The sequence below is a fragment of the Oryctolagus cuniculus genome, chromosome 7 (genome assembly GCF_051225735.1).
Source record: "Oryctolagus cuniculus isolate XC-2025 breed Fujian yellow rabbit chromosome 7, ASM5122573v1, whole genome shotgun sequence".
Classification (NCBI taxonomy): Eukaryota; Metazoa; Chordata; class Mammalia; order Lagomorpha; family Leporidae; genus Oryctolagus; species Oryctolagus cuniculus.
Genome location: NC_142873.1, coordinates 153122697 through 153141663, shown reverse-complemented (window position 1 = coordinate 153141663; position 18967 = coordinate 153122697). Strand labels below are relative to the sequence as shown.

General features: G+C 62.5%; 1 protein-coding gene across 2 annotated transcripts in view; it reads left to right on the top strand.

Moving 5' to 3' along the window:
* The first annotated feature begins 392 nt into the window (after nt 1–392).
* IGSF21 (immunoglobin superfamily member 21) overlaps nt 393–18967 on the top strand; it is a 230769-nt gene continuing 212194 nt past the window's right edge. For both annotated transcript variants that reach the window (XM_017346520.4, XM_089299243.1), the window contains exon 1: nt 393–824. In XM_017346520.4, the coding sequence (XP_017202009.2) occupies nt 755–824 (70 nt within the window). In that variant the 5' untranslated portion in view covers nt 393–754. The remainder of the gene's footprint in view (nt 825–18967) is intronic.

Here is an 18967-nt window from a genome sequence, read left to right as displayed (position 1 = left end):
TCACCAGAGTGGGGCTGCAGTGGGGGGCGGGCAGTGGGGGCTAGGGGCGCGATCCCCTGGCCGGGGCTCCGCGGAGGAGATCAGAGGACGCCGGGCTCGGGAAGGGGGGCGGGGAGGGAGGCTCGGGCACCCACGGAGGGAGGGCTGCGGAGCTGAAGGCGGCCAGCGAGCGGCGGCGGCGGGGGGTGGAAGAGAACTTGAGGTGGGGGGTGGGGAGGGGGATGGAAGGGGGTGGGCTCTCCTTCCTCCTGCAATAAATCGGCTTAGCGGACGAGAGCCGAACAGCCCAGAAAGGATTAAGGAAAAGTCTGTATAATACAGCCGGGAGCGCGGCGAGGAGAGGGGGGGAGGGCGGGGGGCGGGGAGAGGGGGAGGAACGTAGAGAGGGCGCGGGGAGGGGGCGCTCGCGCCGCCGGGAGAGACCAGTGCGAAGCAGAGCGGGAGCGATCCGGCTCCAAACTCCGGCGCTGCCGCCGATCGGACTCCGGGTCGCTGTGAGCGCCGCGCTCCGCCGAGCAGCCGGGAGCCGCGGCGCGCCCGGAGGACGCCCGGAGCGCCAGGGCGCGGCGCCCCGCAGAGCCCGAGCCCAGTGCAGCCGGCGGCCCGGCAGCGGCGGCATGGGGGCGCCCCCGCGGCGCCCCGCGCTGCCCGCCACCGTCTCGGCCCGCGGCCGGCGGCAGGAGCGCGCCTGAGTCCATGGCGAGGGGACCCGCCGCCGCCGCCACCCCGCCACCGCTGCCAGCTCCCGGGCACCATGCGAGCCGCCCCCAGCCTCCGCGGCTGCGCCTGCCTGCTGCTCGCCGCGATCCTGGACCTGGCGCGCGGTGAGTGCGCGGACGCCCGGCGGGGGACGCGCGCGGGGACGGCCGCCCGCCGGGGAGGGGCGCGGGCCGAGGTCGCTCAGAGAGGCTCCGGCTCAGAGCACCCGTCCTAGCAGCCAGCCGTGTGGAGCTGGCTCGCTTGGCGAGGGAGGGAGGACGTCGCTTTTGCCGCGAGCGCCCGTGGGTCTGTACCAGGGTCGTGTGTGTGTGTGTGCGCGTGTGTCTTTGTTGCGTCTGTGCGTGAGGGTGTCCGGGACGGAGCTGTATATGGAGAGGGTGCGGGAGCGTGCGGGTGAGATGGCGCGGGGTCTGCGTGTGTCAGGGGTGTCTCCGGTCTGTCCGTTGCACGGAGAAGGTGTGTGAGTGTGAGCGAGTGCCGGCTTCTCCGGAGGGTGTGAAGTGTGTGTGCTTGTGTCATGTGTGCGCGCGTTAGGGGCGGGCGGGTATGAAAGGTGCGGCGGTTCACACGTGCCCCGAGTCTTTAGGGGCGTGTGACAGCAGATGCCTGTCCTCGTGCCCAGGGGGTGGGGATGTGCCCCTTGCTGGAGTGTACCTCTGGGCCGCGTGGAGGTGCCGGGGTCGTGTTGCTTGGTAGGCTGGGAGGGTGCGTGTGTGCCCTGGAGCCTGCGTTCTGCTTTTCTGGGCCGAGCGAGCAGCTCCGTTTGAGCCTGTGTGGCCCAAGGGATTTGGTCTGGGGGCGAGGCTGAGCCGACTGGGAGAGACTGAAGCGAGCCGGATCCCCAGAGCAAGCACGACTCACGGAGCTGCTCGGCGCCGGGGTCTGGGTTCCGCCGCCGCCTCGGGGCTTCCCGCCCAGTGCCGCTGCCTGATGGGTCTTAAATGGTGACAGCGGATCCCCGTGACCCCAGCACCTTTCGCGCAATGAGCGAAGAGCAGATGCGGTGGCCACCAGCTCTGCAGAAGGAGGCGGGATAGGCGAAGAGCCGTGCCTTTGGGGACCAGAGAGAGGGTGGATGTCCTGGAGCCCCCACTCAGCCCAGCGGCCACCCTGCGTGCCCGGAACCAGCCCGGAACAAGTCAGGACAGAGCACTGCTACCAGGGAGTGGGAGGGGGGTGCCCTGTGCCAACGTGCAGCCATTGTAGGGTCTCAGCCCCCAGCTCAACCGCAGGTGGGGGCGGGGGTCAGCTCTGCCCTCTGCCGTACTCCTTGTCCCTCCAGGTGTTTTGCCAGGCTCCGAGAGCACCTGGCAGGAAGGGGAGTCCCCCCACTCCCCAGCAGTAACCCCATCCCCCCTACCCCGAAGTCCTTGGGCCGTGCCGGTTGGTGCTGCAGCTGAGCCTGGAAGGTGGTCTCGATGGGGGGGGAGGGGCTGTGTACCCCGGAGGGAATGTAAGCCCTGTACTTTGTCCCCTACCCTTGGCCAAGACTTAAAGTGGATCCAATCTGCCCCCAACTTTAGGGCAAGGGCTCCCCCCGTCGGATGCGTCAGGAGGGAAGGTGCCATGGGGAGGCAGGTCCTGGCTCCGGCGCTACCCGGAGGGTGCGGGCTTGGTTGCAAGGCACGGGGGCCCTCACCTGGACACTGCAGGGAGCGGGCGTTGGGGGCTGGGGACAGGAGAGGAACACCCCTCACCCCAGAATAAGCACAACCGGGCCACGCGATGCGGGTGGCGGCGGCGACTGGCGGGCAGGGTTTGAGGGGGAACCCCTGGCTCAGGCAGGCCCCACCCTGCGGGCTTTCCCCGGAACTGGGCTGCAGGGCCCCAGGCTTCCAGACGCCTCATCCCCTCTCCCGCCTCTGCAAGCTGCGGGCGGCAGGGGCTTCGCGCGAACGCGGAGGGTGAGCGCATCTGGGCCCAGGGCGCCCGCGCGGCCTCTGAGCTCGGCGGCTCGGGGTGCAGGGAGAGCGGAGGCGCGGATCCCGGGCAGGAAACTTTCCGTGACTGGGGCGCAGGGGGAGGTCCCCGGCCGCCGGGACCCTCCCTTCTCCGCAGCGGAGACGCGAGCGCACGAGGGTGGGGGCACCCCTCCCTCCTGCCAAGCCTGTGCCCACAGCGGGGGCGGGAGTTCCAGCAGGGGCCGCGAGAGCCGCGAGAGGCGGGCTGGGCCAGAGGAGGGCGCCCGTGCCAGACGTGGCCGAGAGCGGCGCACCGGCTGTGGGCTGCAGGGGCCACCTGCCAGCGGCTGCCTGCGAGTTCGGGGGGCTTGGCGGGGAGGCGGTAGCACCGTGGTCCCTTACGGGGAAGGGGCACGGCCGGTGCGCCCTCTTCCCTTCTGCCCGCTACGGGTCCTGGCGTGGGAGAGGAGGGGCTGTGCACTGGCCCGAGGAGGAAGGAGCCAGTGCACACAGCCCTGGCGGGGCCGGAAGTGCCTGACCCTGCGCCCACCGCCAGTCCCAGCCTTTCCCTGGGGGAAACCCGCGGTACTCGGGTCACCCGGTCAGTAGGAGCACCCTGGGGGCGCTCTGAGTCCTCTGGGCACTTCCGGGAAGTCCCGCACTTAGAGCTGGCCAGTGACCCAGCGGGAGGGGGCGCCGGCGGGGAGAGACCTGGTTCCTTGGGCCCTCGAGGAGTCCCCGCCGCGAGTGGGTGGGTGGGCAGGCCTCTAGCAGGAGGCTCTGGGATTGGTCGGGGCAAAGGGTGGGGGCGGCCCTGCTGGTTCTCTGAACCCCCAATGCCCGCAGGTGGGCGGGATGGAAGGGCTGCCTCTGCTGGGCCCAGGCGGCCGCCGCGCCCACACTGCAGGGGCTGCGCGCGCGGCAGAGCAGGTGTGCCGGCTAGGTAGCAGACCTGGCTCAGCGCGCGCCCTGCCCCGGGCGGGCGCTCGGGCACGGCAGAGTTTCAACTCCTCCCCTAGCCGTAAGCCACACCCACTCCCCACCCCAGACCACGGTGCCGAAGGAGATGTTTCCCTGAGCGGTTGGACTAATGTTAGAGCTGGAGCGACCTCCGAGGTCTCTGGCCTCGGAGGTTCTGAAACGTGCGTGCTGTAGCGCGAGGACCCTCCCACGGGCGGCGGATTATCACGGCCCTCAGGTCCCAGCGCCTTGAGCAAGATAATAGACTGGAGAGCCGGGCTGCCCGGGTCGATGCGGGCGCCGAGACCCCACATCAACACACAAGTCCTCCTTAACAATCTGAGATCGCCGCTTTCCTAATGGCGGGGCTGGCTTTTGGTTTTTCCCACTGCCACGGTGATGTGGTGCCCGCTGCTCCGCAGCCCTGTTCCTGCTGCAAGATGGGTGATCCCTCCTCCTAGACGGGCGCTGGGCGCAGGGCTTCAAGACTTGTTAATGACAGAGGTGGAGGCTCCTGCCAGCTCCCGGCTGCTCTTGCCCCAGGCTCCGACTGGCTTTCCTTCCAGGGGTTCCTCTCTGGCCCGGGGAGAGGTGGACAGAGGCCGGCCGTGGGAGGAATGCCTCCAGTCGACCTGGCTACCCTGAGTGTTCAGAATGTTGATCACACACACACACACACACACACACACACACACACACGGTTGAACCTTACTGCACCTGGCAAGTTGGCAGATGGGGAGAAGGGGAGGGAGATGGATGTGTTTCCAGGAACTGCTTGGTTTACGGCAGCCCAGGACCTCAAAGGCAGAGGCCAACAGAGAGGAGGCTGCTTGGTTCTGTCGCCGTCGCCAGGGATTCTGGGCTCCAGGTGTTTAACCTGGGTGGTGGCGGGGGGGCCAGTCTGGCTTTACCACCGTGCCCACTTCTGCTCCATCCCCAGGGCGCTGGAATTTGAATGCCTACTCTCCACTGTGTGCCAGGCACGGCACTAGCAATGAGGGCATGGCCCTGGGCACCAGGAGGGAGTCTGAGGCCTTTGCAACATTTACAGCTCAGAAGGAAATGACCCCCAGCGGGAGGGGGAGGTGCTGTCGGTGGCCCCAGCCAGGTCCGGCACTGTGCTCTGGGCTCGCTCCTTCATCTCATTTGGTCTTTCCAAGATCCAGAGAGGTCAACGTAGACCCATTTTGCAGAACTTGAGGTCCAAGGTGAAGGAATTGCCCAGGGCCTCCTGGTCCCCAAGCGGCCAGCAGCGAAGCAAACACAGGACTGCCTGGCCTGGAGCATGCACTCTGCTGTCCCCTGGGCAGAATGTACCTTTGTCACCTCCCCAGCCCCAGCCACACAGACGGGCTTTCCCAAAGGCAAGCCAAATGCAGAGGCTCCGGGCGTTCGTGTGCACGGCTGGGAGGGGGGAGAAGAGTGGACAGCTGCTGTGGGCAGGGCACATCTGGCAAGAGAGAGACCTGGCCGTGTGTGACCCCCTCGGCCGGCCAGGGGCTGGGAGTGTTCCCTGAAAAGATGGGGGGCAGCCAGCACCTCAGCCCCAGGCATGCGCACCTTTGCCCCATCCCTGTCTCAGGGCGGCCGCCTGCTGTTCACCACCTTTGGTTTTCCTCTGGTCTGGGCTCACGTTGTTGGCCGCTTCCCAGCTGAGTGCACTGGGATGAGCTGCTACCTGTCTGAGCCTTCGTGTGCTGAGCCTTCAAAAGCGAGAGTGTGGAGGGGATGGATGAGCCAGGACAGGAAAGCACTTGGCCTGTGACAGGCCTCTCCCACCCCCCCCCAACCCTGGCCCCCGGGGTGGGGTCCACTGGATGTGTGGGCTCACCTCTCCTCTCCCTCAGCTGGAGGCCGACCTTGGAGCCCAGTCCCCGGATCCCGCCACTTCCACGGCTAGAGCAGCTGCCCTGGCTCCAGTCTGGCCTGGCAGAAGCCGCCCTTAAGGACTCCGGGGCTATCGGCAGCCCTGCCCAGCACACGATGGTGTAGAGCCAGGTGGCCAGTTCAGGAGTCCCAAGCTTAAATCCTCAGGGATCAAAGAGAATGGCCCAGGAAGGCTCAGAGGGAGGGAAGCACTCTCGACAGGTAAGGAGGGGGCCGGTGCCATGCGGGGGCACAGCAGGTGCGAGGGCCCGGAGGAGAGAGAGCAGTGCCGTGTGGGCATGTAGGGGCAGCAAGGGCCCAGAGGAGAGACGGCAGTGCCGTGTGGGCATGTGGGGGCAGAGGCAATGGGGCAGCTGGCCGCGCTCAAGTTCAAGGCCCCCATGGTGAGGCCGCAAATGCGGCAGGAGGACTTGCAGAAGTCTGTGTGCCAGGGTGGGGGACTCGGGGGGGAGGGTGATGGCTGAAGAGAGAAGAGGGACTCCCCAGAACAGTGCTCTCTGAGGGCGGATTTGGCTTTGTTGGGCCACCAGAACCTTGGGAGCTTCCCCTGGGATGCACGTGGGGCGCTCGGGGCGCCGGTGAATCCAGGAGGAAATGGTGTCTCCCAGAGTGGCTGCACCCGGCGAGGAGGGGACACAGGCCCTGCCCGGCCTGGAGTGGGGCTGCCTCTGCCAGAGCAGGCACCTGGCGCTTGACCCAGGAGTGATGGGAGAAGCTTCTAGAAGCCCCACCGGCATGGGCTCTGGGAGCTGGCCAGGGGCTCGGCTCCTGTCTCCAGCACTTGTGCAATGTGTCAGCCCAAGTGGCCTCTGTTGCTTTCATCCAGGGCTTCTCTACACACATGGCCCTTCCCAGTGGGCTCATGGGGAGGCCTGCTGGGGGAGGGGTAGCTCGGTTGCCCCCACAGGTGTTGGCAGAGGAGTAGCTATTCCGCAGGGGTGTTGCCCCCCCACTGTGGTAAGACCCCCCCCCCTCGTGTGTGAAGGGAGAGGAGTGTTTAGATCCCCCAGGGCCTGGCAGAGTGGAGGTGCGTGCAGGAACTTCAGTGTTAGAACTACAGAATCCCAGAGCCACGAGGGAGCTGAGGGAGCGCTCCATTTCCCTCCTCCCCATTTTAAAGATGAGAAAACTGAGGCCAGAGAGAGAGAGAGAGAGAGGCTTGACTCTCTTTGGCACACACACTGGTGCAGGGCAACAGATCTTGTCCTCTGGAGTCCCAGGGGGCTCATCTGAGGGCTCAGCCAGGCGGCCCCAGCCTGAAGAACCTCGTGTCAGTGGGGGCCTGGCCCCGCTGCAGTGGGGAGCCAGCCCCAGCCTTGTGAATCACAGGAGCGGCTTGGAAGTCGCCCGGGAGAGAAGCAGCTGAGCCACTGGGTTTTTTGTTCCTTTGCCAAGCTGTTCCCTTTGCCCTTTTGTTCCTCTTTCTGCCGAGGCCCTGGGAGTGCCTCTGATGGGCTTGGTTGTCACCAATCGCAGGCGCTGCCATTATCTCCATAGCGCGGGCTCCCTGACACCCGCTCCAAGGAGGCTGTCCGTCACTGGCTGCCCTGGCACTGGGCGGGAGCGGCAGGGTGGGGGGAGAGCAGCGCGGGGCCGGGGTGGGGGTGGGGGAGGCTGCACAGCCACAGCCCCCGCTCACTGCTGAGGAACACTCTGGTTTGGTCAAGTGGGTATTCAGTCACACAATAGCCCAAGGCCAGGTGCCTGGTCCCAGGAAGCAGGTGATGAGTTGCTAATTGTCACCCAGCACCTAACATCCCCGGGCAGGGGCGGAAGGAGTGAGATGGGTGGGGGGGTTAGCAAAGACAGCCACACCACAAAGACCTCTTTGTTCACTTCTGCAGCAGAGACGTGGGTCTGAGCTCAGCTCCGAGGGCCAGAGGCAGAGCAAGGCGGATCCCTGGGGCCTGTCGCCTGATGGGGAGCCTGGGGTGGGGGTAGGCAGCAGAGAAGATCAAGTCACCCGGGGGGCGGAAGACAGGGGTGAGCTCACAGGCAGGGGATGGAGAGGCCGCGGTCCCCAGGTCAGTCGGGGCTGCAGGTAGCGGCTCCGTGGCTCGGGACACAGCGCGTGGCCTCTCTGTCCCCACCCCCCGCCCCGATCCCTTCATTTCCTCCTGCCACAGCCATCTGGAGGCTGCTTCCTGGGGGCCCGAGGCCCCGGGGAGCAGGAGCAGGTGTGCTCTTGCCCTCATGGGGCGTACACGGCAGACCTGAGGCTGTTCGATCCTCGGCCCCGTGTGCCGGTTGACATTGAAATTACAACCAAAGTTTCTTAGCTTCTGTTGAACTGAACTCCACCTAATTCAGCATTTCAGGGGCTCCTGCTTGAGAAGCCACTCGTGGCTGGTGACCACGTGCACCCATGGGCCCGTGCAGATGGAGGACATGTCCATCACAGCATCAGTGGCATGGGCCCAGTGGGGTGGGGCACGGCCTAGCTCCTGGTTCCCCTGGGAGAAAGCCTCAGGCTGCTGCCGTTCCTGTCTGACTGCTCAACTCCTTTCCAGAAGACTAACAGATCTGGGGCCAGGAGGAGCAAGGCTTTTAATGACAATGTTTTGTTTTCGCTGTCATTATTGAAACCCTCTGTTTCAGGCAAGTGATACTGCTTTGCCATTTGGAGCTGTGATTTACATTCCCCTCCCCCCACTTTTAAATGACTTTATTTAAGTAAAAAGCCACAAGTTAAAGAAAAATGTTAAGTACGTAGCAGAGCAGGTGGCGCAGCAGAGCAGGTGGCACGCAGATCCGGCCGATCTGTGGAGGTGAGCGCCTGCAGTTGGAAACCTGGAGTCAGGTGGAGCCACGTGGGCTGTGCACACAGCGCTGCCCTGTGCAAGGTCTGGGACTCTGGGAGGAGCTACTCCACCCGCCGTGGGTCAGGTTCCTGCGGGGTCAACGGCCCTGTTTGCCCAGGGCTTAGGGAAGGCAGGGGAGGGTGCAGCTCTCCTGGAGTGGAGAGCCGATACACCTGCAGCTTGGAGGGCTGGATGGGACCAGAGGGGGCTGCTGGGCAGCGCACGCGGTGGCCTTGCGTAGAAGGATGTGGCCACTCCTGAAGACCCCTACAGGGAGCCGGGTGGAAAAATGCCCCAGCTTCAGCCTCCTCTTGCCTTTGGGTCTCTTGCTCCTCCCTATCGGCCAACCCCTATTAGAAGTCCAGAAGTCCAGGTAGAGGCCGGCGCCGCGGCTCACTAGGCTAATCCTCCGCCTGCGGCACCGGCACACCGGGTTCTAGTCCTGGTCGGGGCGCCAGATTCTGTCCCGGTTGCCCCTCTTCCAGGCCAGCTCTCTGCTGTGGCCAGGGAGTGCAGTGGAGGATGGCCCAAGTGCTTGGGCCCTGCACCCCATGGGAGACCAGGAGGAGCACCTGGCTCCTGGCTTCGGATCAGCGCGGTGCGCCGGCCGCGGCGGCCATTGGAGGGTGAACCAACGGCAAAGGAAGACCTTTCTCTCTGTCTCTCTCTCTCACTGTCCACTCTGCCTGTAAAAAAAAAAAAAAAAAAAAAAAAAAAAAAAAAAAAAAGAAGAAGAAGAAGAAGTCCAGGTAGAACAGCCTCCAGTGCACAGCAGGGAAGGGGGACGAGCGGGCTGAGGTGCCCACAGCAGGAATCCAGCGCCGTCCCGCGCAGCCTCAGTGACTCTGTTTGCCTAGCGTGGGGTTGTGCTGTGGGCCCCCCCACGGCCCAGCGCTGACCTCTCTTCCACACGCTCGCCCCTCCCCCCCACCCCCCTCCCCACCCCCGCTCCCGTTCCCTGATTGATGGCTTCATCCCAGGGCAGCCCGACTCATTTTCCTATCACTTCCCACGGACACTTCTCTCTCCATGGATCCACGTAGGTCGTGCACCGCCACCCTCCCCTCCCCACGGGCTCTTGAGTGTGGTCCTGAGTGGGCTCGGAACTCGCGCCTTCTACGTGCCAAGGCAGGGGCTCCCTCCAAGCCTCCGCTACTCCTACCGGGTGCAGGGGGAGGGGCTGCTTCTGCCCTTCTGGGTGGGGAGAAGGGAGGAGACCACGGAGTGAGTTTGCACCAAGGACCCGCAGCTCCTTCCTCTGCGCCATCGCGGCTCGCGGAGTGATCTCCCCGGAGAGCAGTCGCTGGACTTGGGGAAGCAGCTGACTTCTCGATCCTTGGGAACACTTCCTCCCACCGCCCCCCCCAGCGCCCCGCTGCTCCGCGGGCAGAGGGGGCTCCCTCGTGAGCCCCGATTTGACTTTGTTCGGTGCCGTTTTCCACTTACCTGACTGTTCAAATTGACTCTGATGAGAACTAATTTTTTCTTGCCGGTGGACATTCATGAGAGGCTTATATAGTTGGCGCTTTTGAAATCACTGTGACAAATACCAGCGGCAATTTCTTTCCCTGGCTCATTCTCTCAGGCGCTCTGGGCAAGATGGTGTGCCCCGGCCCCTCGCCGACTCGCCATCTGTCGGCACCGCCAGCCCCGCGGCTTGCTCTGCCCGGAGACAGGTCCAGCTCGGATCGTCCTGCGGGCTCCTGACTTGACTTCTCTCAATAGCGCGATGGGCGCTCAGGGTCCAAGTTGGCCAAGGTCACGTCCTTTGTTCGGCCCCTTTCATTCCGCCTACCTGACTGCCGCAGCTGCCTCTAATGGGCACTCGCTTTCCAGCCGAATGCGGGGCGAGCTCCTTAGGCCGGCGGCCGGCTCTCCATCAGGGCGTGGGGCATTGTCTCAGCCTCCCCTGGCAAGGTCGTGAGTCACCAGGGCAGCTTTTGTCCCCGCGAGTCTCCATTTCCTTGGGGGAGGGTGCTGGCTGGTGAGCTCTGCCTGGGCTCCTGCCACCCTTCCTGACCATGACCCTGGCTCCAGCCCATCCTGACCGTCCCATCCTCATTGTTTTCTGAAAGCCAAGCGTGAATGGAGGTCTTCTTTCTGGTTTGGGTTGTGTCAAGGAATGCCGTGTGGGTTTGTGGCGCCGGCCGTATGTTTGTAAAATGTATCGGCCGGGCTTTTGAGGGCGCCTCGCCGTGGGGGTGGATGTTGTGGCGTAGCAGGTTAGGCCACTGCTTGGGACACCAGAATCCATCCCTTATCAGAGCATTGGTTCAAATCCTGGCTGCTCCACTCCTGATCCAGCTCCTGCCAATGTGCCTAGAAAGGCAAGAGAAGGTGACCCATGTCCTTGGGCCCCTGCACCCACGTGGGAGACCCGGAAGAACTCCTGGCTTCAGCGTGGCCAGCCCCAGCTGTTGTGGGTATTTGGGGAGTGAACCAGCAGATGGAAGATCTCTCTCTCTCTCTCTTTCTCTCTCTCTCCCTCTTCTGTTTTCAAATAAAATAAATCTTAAAGACAAGAAGCTTTCCCCACCCAGCTGTCTTCTGCCTGTGCCTCCCAGGCCACAGAGCGAGGAAGTCGTGCCGGCGGGTGCTTACCGCGCACGGGCTGTGCACCAGGCACCGGGCAGCCCCTGCTCGGACAAACGCATTCATTGCATCTTCACGACCCCCCAGGAGCTGTATGTGCTATCATCTCCATGTTATAGCAGATGAGACTGTAGGGGTGCTGTGGCATAGCAGGTAAAGCGGCAGCCTGTAATGCCGGCATCCCAAATGGGCGCCGGTTCTAGTCCCGGCTGCTCCACTTCCTATCCAGCTCTCTGCCATGGCCTGGGAAAGCAGTGGAAGATGGCTCACGTCCTTGGGCCCCTGTACTTGCATGGGAGACCTGGAGGAAGCTCCTGGCTCCCGGCTTTGGCCTGGCCCAGCCCCAGCAGTGGCAGCCATTTGGGGAGTGAACCAGTGGATAGAAGATCTGTCTCTCTATCTCTCCCTGTCTCTCTCTGGTACTCTGCCCTTTCAAAAAGTAAAATGAATCTTAAAGAAGAAGAAGGCGAGAGTGTAGCACTGGCTCAGGGCGGCGCAGGTGCAGGTTTTGAACTCATCGGATTTGCTTTCTGTGCTCTGCCTACTTGCTTTTCCACCAGTCACCCCCCCTTTAAAGATTTTATTTATTTGATAGACAGAATTAAAGAGAAAGGGGTCTTCCATCCACTGGTTCACTTCCCAGATGACCACAATGGCCAGAGCTAGGCCAATCCAAAGCCAGGAGCCAGGAGCTTCTTCTGGGTCTCCTATGTGGGTGCTGGGGCCCAAGGACTTGGGCCATCTTCTACTGCTTTCCCAGGCCATAGCAGAGAGCTGGATCAGAAGTGGAGTAACTGGGACTTGAACCGGCGCCCATATAGGATGCTGGTGCTGCAGGCAGAGGCTTAGCCCACTGCTCCACGGCGCTGGTCCCCACTCGCCCCTTCTGACTTGACCTTTTGTGACTCTGCGGCCCTTCAGGCCTCTCTTCCTGACCTCATGTGGCTCTCAGAGGCTCAGGCGCTGCGGCGGCCGGACGTGGCCCTGGACCACACGGCTGGGAGAGGCCACAGGCCCGGCCGCACGGTGCTCGGCAGGCCCTGGGTGGTGGCTCCGCTGTGTGTCCCTGCTCTCGTTATTATTATTATTTCTTCGTAGCACGTGGCTCAGCCCAGCTCTGAAAAAGGCAACGGGCTTTGCTTAGACAATGATCTCCCTCGGGAAGGAGACGGAAGAGGCAGCATGTGGAACCGAGCCCACGAGTGTGGCGCTCAGTGGCTGCAGAAGCATGGTCCAGGGCGACGCGGCCAGGTCCAGGGCACTTGGGGTGGGCATCTGCAGTTAACCTCTCCTCCCTCTCAAACCCTAGCACATGCAGCCTCAGAGAGAGAATGCAGTGTGTACAGTGCTCTGGGGAGAAGAGGGGCTGGATGCCAACTGAAAGCCCCATCCCCCTGCACACAGGCCTCCAGACCTAAAGACACGGCTCTGAGCTGCCCCAGGACCTTCACACATGCTGTTCCCTCTATTGAAATCCACCTTCGGCCGGCGCCGTGGCTCACTAGGCTAATCCTCCGCCTTGCGGCGCCGGCACACCGGGTTCTAGTCCCGGTTGGGGCGCCGGATTCTGTCCCGGTTGCCTCTCTTCCAGGCCAGCTCTCTGCTGTGGCCAGGGAGTGCAGTGGAGGATGGCCCAGGTGCTTGGGCCCTGCACCCCATGGGAGACCAGGAAAAAGCACCTGGCTCCTGGCTCCTGCCATCGGATCAGCGCGGTGCGCCGGCCGCGGCAGCCATTGGAGGGTGAACCAACGGCAAAGGAAGACCTTTCTCTCTGTCTCTCTCTCTCACTGTCCACTCTGCATGTCAAAAAAAAAAAAATTAAAAAAGAAAAAAGAAAAAAAAGAAATCCACCTTCCTCTGAGGAAGGCTCTGAGCCTTCTCTGTGATTCAGGTCTCAGCTGAGGCGTCACTCATTCATTCAACAAACATCTCCGCATGTACGAGGTTCACGATGCCGCAAGGTGCAGAGATTCATTGTGACTCAGCTTCGGGCACAGGGGCTGGCACAGAGCAGGCCTGGGTGAGCATTTAAGGAACTGTGTGGAGGCTGTGGGGTCTGGAGGAAGGAGCTTAGAGCCTAGCAGGGGGCACACCCGGGGCACTGTGGACCCTACATGACCCGGGTGGGCCCGGCAGAGCCATGCTGGCCCGGGAGGAAGGGCGACTTCCTTGCCTCCTTGGATCACTCATTCATTCACTCCCCCCGCCCCCAACAAGTGTTGATTGGATACCTGCTGGGTTCCTGCAGAGGGCTGGGCCCTGGAGCCCCTCCAGGAGCGGGAGGGGGCACGTGCCATGGAGTAGGCTGGGAAGAGACCCAGCAAGGTGTAGGGGTCGGGGTCGGGGAGGGGCCTTATAGCATCCACGGTGTGCCAGGGTTGTGCAGGGGCCGGTGGGAGCCAGGGGGACACATGTGGTGGTGGCTAGGGGAGGCCTGCGGCTGGGGAGGGGGGGAGACTCTAGGGAGGTCCTGCAGGCCTGGGAGGGTGGGAGCAAGAGGAGAGGCTTCAACTGGTCCATGGTTTCCAAACTGTGTTCCTAGGCACCCCTGATTCCCATGGGAAGCGAGAGTGTGGGTCAGGGCGCTAGCGGAGGGGGGTCCTTGTCCCCAGATCTTGCCTTGAGCTCTGCTTCGCCTGGGCTAATAGGACTGAAGCTGGGCTCTGAGTGCAAGTGTAACAGCCAGGACAGGAGTCTGCAGTGAGCGGGCCACATGGTGGAGGCGGGGGGGGGGGGGGGGCGCCCTCAGGGCTGGGGGCGGGGCTGCAGCTTTTCCCTGTAGGTTCCACCGAGGCCGGAGGGGCCAGTGAGTCCCCCCAGGTCCCAGCAGAGGGAACTGTGGTTCCGGGATTTCTGTCTCCTTCCAGGAACCGAGGGAGGCCCTGGAGGAAGCCCATGTGACCCCCACCCCCCCAGCCTCAGGACACCGCCCATAAACCCATCTCCCCTTCCAGCCCAGCTGGTCTGCCCCACCCTCGTGGGAGTCTTGAATTAAATGAAATATTTTATGATTCCATGCTTCGTTATGTTTTATTAAAAGTGCCCATGTGGCTTCTGCTGGCACAGCTGCCAGGCCCGGTCCTGCGGCTTCTCCCGGCCGGGCTCCCAGGGAGACCCCCCCCCCGCCAGGGTGCCAGGTGCTGCTGGGATCAAAGGCGACCCTGCAGGTGAGCACAGATGGGGGGGATTTAGGGCCCTAATCTGGCTGAGGGGGAGACCGGGGCCACGCAGCCCCGTTGGCGCCCCGAGGCCCTCACTCTCAACCCTGCATTCGCGAACGGCCTTGTGAGGATTCAACAGCAGGTTGCGTGGACTCCCAGGGGCCGTGCATGTTCCCCCAACCTGGTTTCGGGGCCTCGGGGACAGCTCTGGCCTCAGATGGTTCTGATGGAGAAGCCCTCCCCTCCCCCACACTGGAATGTGCTGTCATGTCAGAGGCGGGGGGTGGGGGGTGGGGGGGGCTCAGGGTGTGGCTCTCCTGGGTCCCGAAATGGGGCTTCTGAACTCTGACACCCATGGCCAATGAGTGCCTGGTGCTGGGTTTGTTTATTTATTTATTTATTTTAGGCATTTATTCATTTAGCTATTTGAAATTCAGAGTTACATAGAGAGAAGGAGAGGCAGAGAGAGAGAGAGAGAGAGAGAGAGGTCTTCCGGTCTTCCATCCGATGGTTCACTCCCCAGTGGCCACAACAGCTGGAACTGCACCAATCCGAAGCCAGGAGCCAGGAGCTTCTTCCGGGTCTCCCACGCGGGTGCAGGGGTCCAAAGACTTGGGCCATCTTCCACTGCTTCCCCAGGCCACAGCAGAGAGCTGGATGGGAAGTGGAGAAGACCATATGGGATGCCGGCACTGCAGGTGGCAGCCTTACCCTCTGTGCTACAGCGCCGGCCCCAAGGTGCTGTGGTTTTTCCCGGGATCCCTCGCTGAAGGAGAGAGAGGTTAACCAGATCTTCACTCAGGGAGAGAGGAGTGACCACCTCACATGCTCTATTGTTGTTGTCTTCATCATTATCAGTTAATAGGAGTGGATGCTTGTTATTCATTTGTCAAATACTGAATGATCTTCTACAATGGCTGGGGACTTGGAGCCTTGCTGTGAGGAGGAGGAGGGACTTGGGCCAGAGCAGCTTCTCTGGATCAAGGAAGGAAGGCTTCCTGGAGGAGCTGGCTTTTGAGCTGATAGGGGAGAAAAACAGAAGCAGGAACAGCACTGGCTCAGCCGCAGGACCTGTGTCACCTGGCCCGGGGTTATGCTTGTCGTTGGCTCCGCTGTTTTCTGGACCCTGGTCCCAGAGTCAGCTGGTCCATGACCTCGACCCCTGGCCCTGGGCAGGTCCACAGACCAGCCAGGGCAAAGGCTGGGCGGGGGGCAGGAAGCGGGGGTTGCGTTGAGTGTGTCCTGCGCCTGCTCTCTCGTCATTCTGGTGAGTGGATCCCGTTGTCCCCATCCTGCAGATCTGAAGACAGAGTCGCAGAGAGCAGATCCCCGCGGCTGCCATCTGACCCCGCCCCTTGCTCGCCCTGTGTGCGTTGCTGGGAGGAGGAGTGGGGGAGGGAAGGAGCTCACCCTTCCCCTCCCCTGGTCCACTTGGAACCCGGAGACACCCCTGGGCTGGGGCTGCAGCCTGGAGCGAGTGTGGCCGGTGGGCCGGGTGGCAGGGAGCCCTCAGTGCTGGCGGCGTGGGAGGCAGAGACGTATTAATTAGCGCTTCCCTGGCACGGGGGAGACGGATGGAGACGAAGGTGGCGGCCCGTGCATCCGTTTTGTAGCAGCTGAGAAGAAACAGTAAATCAGCCTATGAATCGATGCTGGGAGACGGAGATATGTTTTAATCTTATTAGCGGGATAGTGCTGCGGGAGCCAGGCGGGAGACTCCCTCACTCCAGGGGCCTGGCTCACAGGAGCGGGGGGAGAGGGGCTTGGGCCACAGGGGCTGGCAGGAAGATGGGGCACCTTGACCTCTGTGGGGGACGAGGCAGGGGCGGTGGGCGGTGGGACAGGGAGGGAGGGGAGCCTGCAGCGTCCCGGGGTTCCTGCTGCAGATCCAGTCCTACTGCGCGCCCCCGTCTGGATCCTACCCAGGAGCAGACCTGGGCTCAGTGGCTCCACCTGGCTGGGGCTCTGCCTCTGGCCCCCGCTCTGCCTGGCTTCTCCGCCTCTCCGTGCCCAATGAGGAGGCTCAAAAGCTGCGGGAGGGGCCCAGGGGTGAGGGCAGGGGGCCTGGCCATGAGGGCCCCGTGCCACCGGTGTTGTTAGAATAGTGCTGTCTCCTGCTCCCTTGCCCCTCTCTGTTCCGCCATGGGATGAGGCAGCAAGCAGGCCTTTGCCAGCTGCCAGCCCCTTGAGCACGGATCTCCCAGCCTCCAGCACTGTGAGCCAATTTCTGTTCATCGTAAAAACGATACCGTGTGGGGCCGACACTGTGGCGTAGCGGGTAAAGCTGCTGCCTGCAGTGCCGGCATCCCATATGGTGCCAGTTCCAGTCTGGCTGCTCCACTTCTGATCCAGCTCTCTGCTGTGGCCTGGGAAAGCAGTGGAAGATGGCCCAAGTCCTTGGGCCCCTGCACCTGTGAGAGACAGAGAAAAGCTCCTGGCTTCCGATTGGCCTAACTCTGGCTGTTGTGGCCATTTGGGGAGTGAACCAGCAGATGGAAGACCTCCCTTTCTCTCTCTCTCTGTAATTCTACCTCTAAAACTTTTTAAAAAATAATGAAAAATAAACTATTAATATGTGACAAGTATGTTTTTTTAAGGATGATACTGGCTGTGGCCTTTAACAGCAGCACGAATTGGACCAAGGGAGCAGGTGCAGGCCGTAAATGGACTTGCTCAGGTCTAACAGGGCCAGGAGGGGACCCCTGTCCGAGCAGCTGAAGCCCGGGGCTTTCCCATCACGGTGAAACCTCACACTCACTCAAAGATCAGCACAAGCCGCGGGAAGTCCCCCCAGGTCCGGCCTTTGCCTGTGACAAGGGGCTTAGAAAGACAACACCCTCGTCTTCCTTCCTGGGCTCTCCTCTCCACCAGGACCAGAAAGGTCTAGGGGAAGGGGATCGGGAGACAGAGCAAAAGGTGGAAAAAGAGGAAAGCCCCAGAGTGGCTGAGGGTAACCCTGAGTGTGCACCTCATCTGCCGCCCTCGGCAGGGCCCTGACCCTGTCGGCTCTCTCCACCAGGTGACTGAAGTCTCTTAGCTACAACGTCCCCTGATTCCATCTCTCTCTGGTTAAACTATCAAATTTCCACTGTATCATTTAATCCTCTCTTCAGTTCCTGTGCCAAAAGCTTGATTAGCCCCATTTTATGGATGGGTAAACTGAGAGCCTCAGAGAGGATTAGTAGTTTGCCCAAGGTCGCACAGCTAGTGAGTGTCCGGGCCTGGATTTAAGCCCAGGTCAGCCTGTTCAGTACCCTCCAGGACATGGCACCACCTCCTTCTCTGAAAGTCACAAACTCACGGAGGAAGAGAGTGTTAGCCGGGATGGAACTGGCCATCAGTGGCGAGCAGCAGCCTTCCGTGAGCGTGCGATGGGGCGCCTACCACCCGCCCACCTCCAGGACCGTCTGTGTGTGGCTGCCCCTCGCTGGCCGCTCTGCCCTGATGGCGGAGCCAGGCGTGGAGGGCACAGTTCCAGCAGCCTGGCCAGGAGGGCTCAGAGTGCCCCGCATGCTGGCCCTCGAAGACGCCGTGGAGGTCTGCCCGGGCTGCCATGGACAGGGCCAGGCCTCGGGGAGGCCCAGCGTCTCAATGTCCCGCTTCTTCCCTGTCCTTGTGGATGGGAGAAGTCCACCCAGAGGAGGCAGGCCCAGCCCGGGGCGTCTCGTCCCTGCCTGGGGTGGAGACGGGAGCAGCAGATTTGCAGTTTCTTCCCTAGGTGTCCTGGAAAGGGAAGCCACACTGGTGGCCCCCGGCGAATCCCCAGCCCCAGGTTCTGCACCCAGGGAGCGACAAGGGCGTGTGGGACACCAATTCCCCTAGCTGCAGCCCGGTGACTGGCAGTGCACAGGACAGTCAGGTTCAAGTCCCGGACCCCCCGCTACCAGGCACCTGACCCTGGGCAAGTCATCCTGCTTCCCTAGCCTTGGGTATCTCGTCTGCGAATGGACAGCAGCCGCGCGTCGCTCTTGCAGGCATCCGCTATCATGGCTCTATTCCTTTGTTCACTCACGGCATGGGCTTTCTGCGATGCATTAGCCACAGACGCTCTGAGGGGCTGTAAGAAAGCTCACGTTCTCACTCATGTGATGGCCGATGCTGGTATCGTGGTCGGCAGGCGGCTGCCCCCCACCCCCCGCGTGGAGACTCAGGGACCTGGACCCCTTCTCTGGGCTCTGCCATCTTCTCGGGCCTCCCTGGCCCCCTTCCCAGCTAGGGGAAGTAGAGAGGTGTCTCCCTCTGCATGGCAGCCTGGCTGTGGCACAGCACACACAAGTCCCACCTGCACTCATGGGCTGTGGGCGGGGGCCTGCCTGCTGCCTGCACTTCAGTGACAAGCCCTGTTTGTCTCTACCCTGGCGCTGTGCTGCGTGTATCTGGTATCTGGCTGGGTGGCTGGGTGGATGGACACACAGACAGACGAGTGGATGCAGTGCTGATGAGTGAACCAGACCACACCATCCTAGAGGAGCTGTAGGACTGCCCCTGGACACACGGTCTGTCCTGGGAGTGTAGGGACCCGGCTGCCTCTTGATTGTCCAGAGCACCACCGTGGGCATTGGCAAGTGGCAGGTTTGCTGTTGGTAACAAGACAGAGGCCTTAATGAAGGGCCCTGTCTACCCTACGCTGTGCTCACGGGTCCCTTGAGGGGCACGTGGTGAACGGCGGCTGCTGCCTTCAGGGGGCCGCACAGGTGCCCCTGGGGCCCGTAACAAGTGCCCTGTGTCCCGCCAGTGGCTGGAAATGCTGCTGGCTTCTCTGCTTCCTTCCCTGCTGGCGTCTGGCCTGTGGGGCAGAGAAGGGGGAGGGAGGCCCCCGAGACAGAGCGAAGTGTGTTCTTCTCCCCGTGCCAGAGCAGGGAGAATTTGGCTTTAAATTTTTAACCTAAATAGAGTTATATTCATTCTCTCCCTCTAGATGCAAAGCGCTTTTTTGGAGCAATTA